The 12,397-nt window shown below is 39.0% G+C and overlaps 1 protein-coding gene across 2 annotated transcripts in view; it reads right to left on the bottom strand.

The window, feature by feature from the left end:
* The window catches only part of lama5 (laminin, alpha 5), a 262,210-nt gene that overhangs the window by 94,486 nt on the left and 155,327 nt on the right, over positions 1–12,397 (bottom strand). For both annotated transcript variants that reach the window (XM_039735916.1, XM_039735917.1), the window contains exons 27-29: positions 8,916–9,079; positions 6,886–6,994; positions 2,833–2,930 (exon numbers count right to left, since the gene is read on the bottom strand). In XM_039735916.1, the coding sequence (XP_039591850.1) occupies positions 2,833–2,930; positions 6,886–6,994; positions 8,916–9,079 (371 nt within the window). The remainder of the gene's footprint in view (positions 1–2,832; positions 2,931–6,885; positions 6,995–8,915; positions 9,080–12,397) is intronic.

Raw genomic sequence — 12,397 nt, 5'->3', positions numbered from 1 at the left:
GACCTTCTTAGGTGATGCACTGCCAACCCCCTAAAGCTGCCATCTCCAGCTGCTTGTCCCCTTAATATTTCTCTTCACAATATGGAAGGCCTGCTCACTTGGATTTAAATCATATGACTGGCTTGGTCATTCAAGAATCTTTCATTTTTCTACCTTTGAAAAGCCCCTGTGTTGTCTTAGCAGTATGTTTGGGATCATCACCTTGTTGTAGGATGACTCTTTTACATTTGCTTCCTGATCTGTCTGAGAGGTGTTAGGGGCTTTTTCTTTTCCATAGTGAGGATTCATCTGTCATCAGCAGTTGGGGTCTTCCTTGGCCTTCCAATCTCTTTGCGATTACTGAGCTCAAAAGTGTGTTCTTTCTTCCTAATGACATTCCAGTTAGTTGATTTCTAAGGTTTTATCGATGTCTCATGTGGTTGTCTTCACGCTTTTCAGCCTCAAAATGGCTTCTATGACTTTCATTGGCACAGCTCTTGTCCTCATGTGAATTTCCCCTTGGGATTAATAAAGTATCTATCTATCTATCTATCTATCGACAGTGGCAACTACAGACTTCAAAGTGTAGAAGTAAGCCTGGACTGATATAACAATGAAATACATCTGAGGAATCACAAACACGTGACCCCAGCTGTCCCAAACAGTATGATGCCCTGAAATGGTGGGACCATGCAGAAAAATTGTTGTCATATTTATATGGTGTGACTGAAATGTATGCAAAAAACCCTTAAATGAAAGATAGATAGATAGATAGATAGAGATGTGGCCGGCTTGTCATCCCGGCCAATACCCCCAGGCTGCAAGATGGAGCCCTCCCTGCAGTATGGAGGTGCCCCGAAGACCAGCAGGGAAGTTTTTATCCTCAGCCCTGCTGGATACCTCAGGGGCCGCAAGAGGGTGCTGCAGGGAGGACCAAGGACTCATTTGTGCCCTATGACCCGGAAGTTCATCACAGGAAGAGCGACGGACTTCCGGGGTGAAGAAAAGAACTTTTACCTGACCCGGAAGTGACTGAGGATCACATGGACTGGGGATTGAGAACACTTCCGGGTCAGGGAATATAAAAGGACTGTGGGAGCTCCCAGATGGCGAGCTGAGTTGGGGAGGAAGGGTGGCAATGCGTCTGGGAGCTGGAGGATTGTATTTGTGATTATAGTGATTAGTATATGAGTATTGTGGTGGAGAGTGTGCTTTGTACACTGTGGAGATTAAATAAAGTCAACATTTGGACTTTTATCTGGTGTCTGGAGTTGTGGACAGGGGTTCAAGGGAGCGAGAGCGCCCCCTATCTACCACAATAGATAGATAGATAGATAGATAGATACTTTATTAATCTCAAGGGGAAATTCACATAATCCAGCAGCAGTATACTGATACAAAAAACAATATTAAATTAAATAGTAATAAAAATGCATGTAAAAGCAGACAATTACTTTGAGTAATGTTAGCATTTACTCCCCTGGATGGAATTGAAGAGTCGCATAGTGTGGGGGAGGATCGATCTCTTCAGTCTGTCAGTGGAGCAAGACAGTGACAAAAGTCTGTCACTGAAGCTACTCATCTGTCTGGAAATGACACTGTTCAGTGGATGCAGTGGATTCTTCATGATTGACATTGAAAGTCGTCAGTGCACACTTTAAAACTGTCAGAATTGCTTGATTTGTAATTTTAAACAGTAGAGAAGAGAAGCAAATTCTCGTTTATCATGGAAGAGTGGCAATGTGTTGCATTGTGGTCAAACATGCAAATAAAAATTTCTCAGTACACATACTTTTACTTCTACTATATTCTAACCACAAATACTTTTGCTATTGCCTCTGGGATGCATCCAGCGGAGTTCTTTCTCACTGACTGCCATGATGACTCAGACTTCAGAGCTGCTGTCTCACACTCTCAGAAGCCTGGTTTGGATTTCTGTGTGGACTTTGCCTGTTGACCCCATTGTTTGTTTGGACATTCTCTAAGTGCTACATTTTACTTCCATATCTTAAAAAGATCACACTAAACTGGTTCTGTGTAAGTGTCCTATAAATTCAACCAGGACAGACCTTGTGCTGAAAGTAGCATTTTAGATGATGTATCTGTTTATGCAATTAAAGGTTACAATGACCAATGCAGGCTCTGCTGTCAAACAGTCATTTTTCTCCACCTACAATAATGACAAATCCTTGAGCCATTACTTAAAATTACTTTCAACACTTGACCTTTAGTGATGAGGGTTCATTTGGCAAACCAATCTTTGTACCCGATTTCTCGCTACTCTCAAGGGTGAAAACCATTAGGAAATATCAAGTTTGCAACTTCATATGCTATCTAGGAAGATGCTTTCTTAATTAGAGCTGTCATTATAGCTGATGGCAGTGTTTGGTACCACTGCCTCACAGATCCAATGCCCTGGGATTGAATGCCATGCTCTGTCATTATCCATGTGTTGTTCAATGTTCCACCCTGACTGCTTGGATTTTTTTCTTGAGGTCAAATAGTTTTATATCCACATTCTCAAAGATGTGCAGGTGAGATTAACTGGTGATTCCAAACTGGATGTTGCTGTTTGCACAAAAAGATCCTATGATGGACTGGCAGCCCATCCAAGTATGGTTTCAGCCTTGCATCCAAAACTATCAGGATATGCTGCAACAATTCATGACTCTACTGAATTAAGCAAGTCTGTGACTGTTATAATATACTGTATATAAAAGTTGACTATAATCAGCTATTTTCCCCATTTGTAATCAGTCCATACTGTAACTACAATAACATTTTTGAGATAATTAACTGTTATAGCAGGTGTCAACTTGTTTTCTCATAAAATTAGTTTTTCTCTCCACTTACCTGTCAGGAGAAAATGTTCCATGTGTACTAATACAGTGCATTCTGGGTTTCACATATTCCATCGCAAAGTGATTGTGAGGAATCAGGAACACCTTATGCTAAAAACGAAGAGAGATCTTATAAAACACCCAAATGACTGTTGGGGAGTAACAGCAAGAAATAAAAATGTCTCATCAATGCAGAACCAACATCTTGTGCTGTACATATTCTCTATGTTGTTATCTTTCAATACTATTCACACCATAAATCCTTTCATCCATTTTCAGACACACTTTGCCCAGCTCAGGGTGGCTACAGGTCCAAGCCGAATATTTACACCTTGCCATTTAAAGTATATTCATTTATTCATTTTTAAAATGAATATATATTCTCATAGATGAACAGTAACAGAAGATAACTGACGACAGAAGGCCTTAAGAGTGTTGAGAAGATGAATCCTAATGTCAGGTAAGGTTACTCCCAATATCCAGGTTTGAGTTAATTGACTTGGATTGGGATGTACTGTATGTCAGTTATGTCAAATATATGAATGTGAATGGGGTGGGCTCCAGGGTTGGGTTGTTATTTTATTACATGTTAAAAATTATGTTTGTTTCTTTAAGACTTTCTAATGAAAGGTCACAAAAAACTTTCAGTGCACAGTATATGTACCTGGGTTACTAGTGAACTGGGCAGTTTTGAAACAAAGAGATTGAAGAATTTTGTCCATACTGGCTGAAAGGCAAAACCGTGTACAGTATTCCCTCACTATATCGTGCTTCGACTTTCGCGGCTTCACTCTATCGCGGATTTTATATGTAAGCATATCTAAATATATAACGCGGATTTTTCGCTGCTTCGCGGGTTCTGCGGACAATGTGTCTTTTTACTTCCTGTACATGCTTCCTCAGTTGGTTTGCCCAGTTGATTTCATACAAGGGACGCTATTGGCGGATGGCTGAGAAGCTAACCAATCAGAGCACGCAGCTAAGTTCCTTTGTGCTGAATGGCTCAGCGACGGAGCACCGAATTTGATTCATCGGCGTTAACCAGGGAGTCTCGTCTCGCTCATTCAGCATCAACGTGTTTCGCTGTGTACCGAGTTAACTTTTGTGTTTATCTTTGTGCATAGTCAAGACCTTCATTATGGCTCCAAAACGATCTAATCCTGCTACTGCTTCAGGGGCCATGCCCAAGCGCCAATGGAAGATGTTAACGATTGCCGAAAAGGTAAAAGTTTTGGATATGTTGGAGGAAGGGAAAAGCTACACTGCTGTAGGACACCATTACGGCATTAATGAGGCTACGATTCTTTTTATTTAAAAAGTAGGAAAGGAATATAAGATCTACGGCCGCAGTGTCCTTTTAACCAGGGTGCAAAACGAGTTGTAAGTGGATGTAATAAGGCAGTAGTGTGGATGGAATCTGCTTTAGGGATTTGGATTGAAGACTGCTGGAAGAAGAACAACGGCGGTGCTACACAGTCGCCTGAAGAGGCTCCTTTAGAAGAGCTGTAACGCTCTCCTTTGTTGTGCAGTAAAATTAAACGAATTGTTAATCGGACAAGTCATCGTGTCATTGTTGGTGAGTAACCATAATTCATTTTCTACTTACAGTACTTAGTACATGTACGTACATTTAGTGTCACTGTACACACATTTACTGTATACAATTTTTTTGCATTGTACGTATTTATTGCTGGTGGCCTGTCTATCGTAATGACTGTAACATATGTGATATCAGAGACACTCGATATCTTTAAAATAATATTTAGGTTTTACTGTATATAAACAGTGTGTTTACATACATAATTTCAATGAATCTTACCTAATATCTAAGAGAATACAAAGGGTTTATGCTGTATAACTGTGCGGGGAATATTTATAAACAGTGTGGGAGAGTTTATAAGGGCTTAAAATATATAAAAATAACCAAACAATCATATGGTTTCTACTTCGTGGATTTTCACCAATCATGGGGGATTCTGGAACGCAAACCCCGCGATCCAGGAGGGATTACTGTATAACAAGTGATGGTCCCTAAGGAATACTCAACTGCTCTTAATGATTACCCCATCATCCACTTTCAGAGATGTTGCAAAGGTTTGCAGGAATAACACACTGAGGTCCCTGCTGGTCTTGTGTGACAATAAATAATTCAAGCTGCTGATTATCTTGTCATTTAGAAGATAAAGTGGTGCATAGTGATGACTGTGGCATGCGGAATCCAGCAATGTATGGTGGCCACTGTGGATTACAACACAAATAGGAACATCCCAGGAAAAAAAGTCAGTCTAAATCCAGAGATTCAGATTTTGTCACTCTGCTCAATGCTTGCAAATAAACTTTTTTTATTTTATTGATTTTATTAAAATCAAATAACATCTCATACAAATAAATCAAGTTTTTCATAAATAGGTTCAAAACAAATCGAAGGTCCTTCTCCACTTTAAGCCCATCTGGAAGAACACCAAACACGGCTGTTAATGGATTAGGAGGGATTGTGACACCAAGGCTGTCTGATAGGAATTTAAAGATTTTGGTCCAGAATGATGTTAATTTGCTGCACGCTCAAAACATGTGACCCAATGAGGCTGGAACTTGATTGCAGCATTCGCAGGTTGAATCTTGCCCTCGAAACATTTTGAACAATTTTAAACGAAACAGATGCGCTCAATATATAATTTTGAGTTGAATAATTCTACAAAGTATGTTTTGCTCATATGGAGCTTGAGTGAATTCTGTGCATTGCTACTTTCCACTCCTTTCCTGAAATATTAGGTAAGAGATCCTTTTCCCACTGTATTCTTGGATATTTGAAAGGGAGGGAATCTAAAATGGTTTTATAGACTACAGAAATGCTGTCTGAGTCCTCAAGACTGATAGAGGTAGGCGGGAGGTGAAGGAAATTGGGAAGGTTTTGTTTAGTAAAGTTTCTAATTTGAAGGTAGTGAAAGAAATGTGTTGCTGGAAAGTGACATTTGTGAGTGTAATTCTTTGTAGGATGCAAATAAACTTAATAAGAAAAATAATTAAATTATTTTTATTAACATTTTAATGAAAGTTGACAGACAAGGTGAGATATCAGTCTTGGACTTATTCAAAGTTAGCGGTTACTTCATCTATGAATTGTGAAATTCAGCATATGACGTACATTAAATGCCAAACCAGGGGTAGAATAAAAACACAAGACTGACAGTTTTGTGAATACTGGATTGTGGAAGCTAAATGAGCTTTATTTATACATAAGAATTGAAGATTAGATGTTCTTTTCCTCGACTGAACCTAGTTTTACTCATCTTTAGTGAAAATAACAACTTGCAAGACATCCTGCTCCACAAAGATCATGCCGCTAAATGTTAACTTATTTTCCATAATACTTCAATATTTCCTATAAACCTGACCAAAACAGCAGCTACAAAAGTGGAACTGGGCAAAGATTAAATTCAAGTTATTTTCACAAGACAGAGTGCTGCAGTGATTTACAAAAGTAAAACATTGACAATAAAACACAAATCACACAAACTAAGATGTTTGCAGAAGTTGTATTTTTACATACTGAACATTCTCAAATACACTTCAGAAGAGTGGACGGCCAGTGTCTATTCTGACAGCATGACAAAAAGCACCAAACAGCACTGGACAGGTCACCAGTCCACCGCAGGGCACACTCATCCGCACGTCCACACATTAAGGACAATTTGGAACAGCCACAAGTCATACCTGCAAAAATTTAGGAAACCAGGAGGAAAACCAACAATACTCAGAGAAAATCCCAAGAAGATATGCAAAGACCTTGCAATCTGCACATGGAAAAGGGATTTCAACCCAAGAGATGGGAACCAAGAGGCAGCAGCAGTATTTACTTTCCTGTCCTCAGATCTGATTTAGATTTTCTGATTTTAGATTCTCTTCCAATTTAGTTTTGGACACGCTTGACAAAAGGACTGAATTGAGGATCGCAGTTTATCATTGTAAGGCTGTCCTAGTATCAAATCCACTTTAATTTCTTCATGCACTTCACTCCTCTTAACATCATAACACTCCATAAATGAAAAAAGGTAGGAATTCTTACCAGGAAGAAATTAGCTTTGTCTGCAGTAAGCTGGATGACAGCTTCAGTAGCCAGTTCAAACACACTCACACGATGCTTTGTATCAATGGCCACAGACCGGCAAAGAAAACTGAAAATTCAAAAACAAAACAATTAATTTAGGAAAAACACAATATTACAGTCAATCATATCCTATCATCTCAAAGTATGCAACTACTTCTGAAATAAGTTATCCAGTACAAGGTAAATGGGAGGTGAGGCATATCGCAACACCATCAGGAGCAATCCTGTATAGGACACCAGGCAGTTCAAAGTCACAGTTGAATGCACACCCTCACTTATAAGCCCAGGACAATCTGGAGTTGCTTTTCTTTGAAATGTAGGAGAAAGTATGAACACCTGAAGAAAAAACACACACTCACCAGACTGGGAAACGGACTACAGTACTGCATGACTATGCTTTTCTTGTCAACATATAAAGTATCCTTCAAATCATTAATATCATTACCCGACAACAGCAATTACTTCACAATGACTGGAAAGTTTTAAGCAGATATTAATACATTTAAACAGAGTTGTTTTGTCCACGAAGTTCATGTCCCTTATCTCTCAGTGTTTTCTACTTTGGTGCTGTAAGACAAAGTGGGCACTGCCCAATCTGTTAGGCTTTTAGAGGCACACAAGGCTCATTAAGACTGTAGCTTTAACAGGGAAGCAGACATCTTCACCCACAATCAGCATTTAAGAGGAAAAACGGTTTAATTGCAGCTCTAGTATTCTCGGTCACATGATAATAAATGTGTAAATCAGAATTGAACTGACATCTTTGCAGGCTCCTTGTTACATGGAGGTGTGAGTTTGAACAAAGAACTTTAATTCAAAGAGTTGCAACTACGATGGTGAAAATAATATATTTGTATTTGAAAATGTTTTGGTGCTTTCTAGCTTATTTTAGATCCAGGTTCCTTTGTGTTTTCATATTTTATAACAAAGACAAGCATACTTGTCAAAATGTTACAGGATGATAACCCTAGAGATGACATAAAACCACATGACAAACTGAAGATCATTTTTCCTGCATCAGGATGGAGGGGGACCTAACATCTGTATATACTCCCATCTTATCCCACCACTTTAAACCTATCCTGGATAGCAGGTCCAGCTATTCCACTGGACATCAGTTTGCTGTAGGATTTTACATTAATAGCAGCTGTATATTTATTTTATTTAGTCAGGAGTCAAGCATTTTAAACCAGGTGCCTTAATCTGTCACAAAAGAGACTCCATGAAAGGCAGTTCAATGGTCACCTGGAAACGTTTAGAAAGGTTGTGAGCACAACCATGCCTGATACGCATCCTGGAATAACATAACTGGAAGAATGAAAAATGACAGTGGCAGCCAGGGTATATTTGAAAGAACTTCTGAGGGTCCCTAGGAACAGAAAAAATTACTGATAATGTGATGACACTGGAGACAAAAAGACCCAGCAAGCATTAGAACAGGCAGAATCAATCCATAAACATCATGATCATTCTCTCCTGGTTTAAATTCGATAAATTGTGCTAGACACCCACACAGAAACACCCATCTAGCATCATTAACAAATTCCAGTCTGTTGAAAATGAAAACGGGGCTTGCCAGAACAGACATCAAATTCTGCAGATAAAAGCACTTCCACTAATTATCTTAATAGACTGTTGGGTTATTAACATTCATTATTGTTGTGTTGGCTGATATTTTTTCCAACGGTATGCAAAGTTTGAAGTCTTCAGGACAAAGAATATCTGTGAAAAATGAATGTGAGGGCTGTAATTAGTAAAACCATTCATGTCGATAGTTTTATGGTGATTAAACAGAGCAGATGCTGCAGGCACCCTGATCTTTTAATAAGAGTTGCCCTCTTTTGTACAGCAAACGCCTCTGTTTTCTGACGATGTTTTAAATAAGTTATTTTCTCTTTTGATTTGCAACAAGTGTGCTCTGTGGTTTTTGCTATACTGCTAGATGACATAAAACGGTCAGGCAAGATTCAGAAAGCTCATATTTGTACCTGTATCTGCAAGGGGCCACAATAATGGATTCCTGTTGTATGTGGGTTCCCAGTGTGTTTATTGAAACCATAAGAGTCTGAGAGTTTTCCTCCTCACTTGTATACTCCAACACAAGAACATAGCCTCCTGGCCTAGAGACAGGAATTCTTAACTGGACATTAATCTGAAAAATAAAGATGGGTCAGAGTTATCAGCATAAATAGTTTCTTCAATCCATTTGTTGCAATGCTTAAGAGACAAAACATATAAATGGCAATGAAGAACCAAATGACATATGAAAAAACTGTGTCCAACAACAACCTCTACTACAAGATAAGAATCAAAAACAGGAGTTTGAATTTGTATGAAGGCTTCTTTTTACTTATGTCATCATCACACTCAATTTAATAGCTATTAATGGTCAGAAACTAGCATATAATGGTAAACGTTTATATTGCTGCTCAAAATGAATAATGAATAGGCAGCAGTGAGTCCAACAGCTGGGATTTAAAACTTCAAGCTAATCTGTAACCAAAGAGCCTGATGTTGGGATGGGATGTTCAATGGTACCTGTTCCAGTGTGGACTGGACAGATGCCTGTGACACCCCGTGTAATGGGAATTGGGGACACCAGATTACACTCTAGGTGTCTAGTATGTGGAACCGAGCGTGACCAGGATGATGGTGTAAAACAGGGAGACACGAATACAAAAGGGAATTTCCAGCCTCTAGATGGGGTCTTCTGGCTAAATCTTGGTGAGAGAGAGGTACTTGATAGAACACTGTCTTGAATTTGCCAAGCACTAATGCTAGTGCATTGATTTTTGTAAATATTTTTTCTTCTTATGTAAAAATCTCTGGATTAACTTTGGTGGAGGTTGTGGTTAATAATGCACTGTTTATTTTTATATATACAAATTTTCTTTTTCTTTATTTTCAGTATTCTTCTTAGTAAAACCATGTATTATATACTGTTTGGAGGAGCAGATTCCTGACTGGAATTTCTGTGGAGGAAGAAAGTTTTATTTTGACTTTTGTGTATATATGGGTTTTCGTTAATTTGTGTGCATTTTTCTTATTGTGTTTGGGACTTTTAGTCAGCACTGTAAATACTGTAAATAGTCATCGTTTCTGGGCTCCATTTTATAACTGTTTTGTGTGTCTTTTGCGGTATTGGACTGTGTATTGATATATATTTTCCCGCAGGACATTATTTTTGTTTTTCTTCAGTTGCACCTGTAAATAAAATTTCATTTTATTTTTGCAAAAACCCAACTGTTTTGTGTCCTTGTCTCCCTGTCTTACACCATCATCCTGGTCACGCTCAGTCCCGCATACTAGACACCTAGAGTATAGTCTGGTGTCCCCAATTCCCACTATACGGGGTGTCACATTTTGGTGATAGCGGTGGGATCTGATCAGGTGTGGTGAGTGAGACAGCTTTATTTTTGGTTTTTGTGTATATATGGGTTTAATTAATTTGTGTGCATTTTTCTTTTTCCTTTGGGACTTTCAGTCAGCACTGTAAATACTGTATATAGTCATCATTTTGAGCTTCATTGCATTACTGTTTTGTGTGTCCTTTGTGGTATTGGACTGTGTATAGATATATATTTTCCGCAGGACATTATTTTTGTTCTTCTTTAAATGCGCCTGTAAATAAGACCTCGCTTTATTTTTGCAAAAACCCAACCCTTTTGTGTCTGTGTCTCCCTGTCTTACACCATCATCCTGGTCATGCTCGGACCCGCAAACTAAGTGTAGGCTGGTGTCCCCCAATTTCCACTACACAGGGTGTCACAATGCCCCAAATTTAAAAATAATAAAAAAATGTTGAAAACTAATGACCAAGAACATTGCAAACACCTTTTCAGAGCCACTGGCCAGTAATAAAATAATTTATAGCTTTTCAAATTCTAAAGAATTCTGAAATGTTCTGTATGTCATGTCAGGATCAAACAATCATTCGTTGAACCACTAAATATAGAAAAGTATCCATTCCATCTTAATGAAAGGTACCCTTTACTGCTGTCCTACAGTGGTGTGAAAAACTATTTGCCCCCTTCCTGATTTCTTATTCTTTGGCATGTTTGTCACACAAAATGTTTCTGATCATCAAACACATTTAACCATTAGTCAAATATAACACAAGTAAACACAAAATGCAGTTTTTAAATGATGGTTTTTATTATTTAGGGAGAAAAAATCCAAACCTACATGGCCCTGTGTGAAAAAGTAATTTCCCCCTGAACCTAATAACTGGTTGGGCCACCCTTAGCAGCAATAACTGCAATCAAGCGTTTGCGATAACTTTTACAGTCTTTTACAGCGCTCTGGAGGAATTTTGGCCCACTCATCTTTGCAGAATTGTTGTAATTCAGCTTTATTTGAGGGTTTTCTCGCATGAACCGCCTTTTTAAAGTCATGCCATAGCATCTCAATTGGATTCAGGTCAGGACTTTGACTAGGCCACTCCAAAGTCTTCATTTTGTTTTTCTTCAGCCATTCAGACGTGGATTTGCTGGTGTGTTTTGGGTCATTGTCCTGTTGCAGCACCCAAGATCGCTTCAGCTTGAGTTGACGAACAGATTGCCAGACATTCTCCTTCAGGATTTTTTGGTAGACAGTAGAATTCATGGTTCCATCTATCACAGCAAGCCTTCCAGGTCCTGAAGCAGCAAAACAACCCCAGACCATCACACTACCACCACCATATTTTACTGTTGGTATGATGTTCTTTTCTGAAATGCTGTGTTCCTTTTACGCCAGATGTAACGGGACATTTGCCTTCCAAAAAGTTCAACTTTTGTCTCATCAGTCCACAAAGTATTTTCCCAAAAGTCTTGGCAATCATTGAGATGTTTCTTAGCAAAATTGAGACAAGCCCTAATGTTCCTTTTGCTTAACAGTGGTTTGCGTCTTGGAAATCTGCCATGCAGGCCGTTTTTGCCCAGTCTCTTTCTTATGGTGGAGTTGTGAACACTGACCTTAATTGAGGCAAGTGAGGCCTGCAGTTCTTTAGACGTTGTCCTGGGGTCTTTTGTGACCTCTCAGGTGAGTCGTCTCTGCGCTCTTGGTAATTTTGGTCGGCCGGCCACTCCTGGGAAGGTTCAGCACTGTTCCATGTTTTTGCCATTTGTGGATAATGGCTCTCACTGTGGTTCGCTGGAGTCCCAAAGCTTTAGAAATGGCTTTATAACCTTTACCAGACTGAGAGATCTCAATTACTTCTGTTCTCATTTGTTCCTGAATTTCTTTGGATCTTGGCATGATGTCTAGCTTTTGAGGTGCTTTTGGTCTACTTCTCTGTGTCAGGCAGCTCCTATTTAAGTGATTTCTTGATTGAAACAGGTGTGGCAGTAATCAGGCCTGGGGGTGGCTACGGAAATTGAACTCAGGTGTGATACACCACAGTTAGGTTATTTTTAACAAGGGGCAATTACTTTTTCACACAGGGCCATGTAGTTTTGGATTTTTTTCTCCCTAAATAATAAAAACCATC

The sequence above is a fragment of the Polypterus senegalus genome, chromosome 14 (assembly GCF_016835505.1).
Source record: "Polypterus senegalus isolate Bchr_013 chromosome 14, ASM1683550v1, whole genome shotgun sequence".
NCBI lineage: Eukaryota > Metazoa > Chordata > Cladistia > Polypteriformes > Polypteridae > Polypterus > Polypterus senegalus.
Note: the sequence above shows the minus strand (reverse complement) of the source record. Positions and strands in the feature narration are given on the sequence as shown.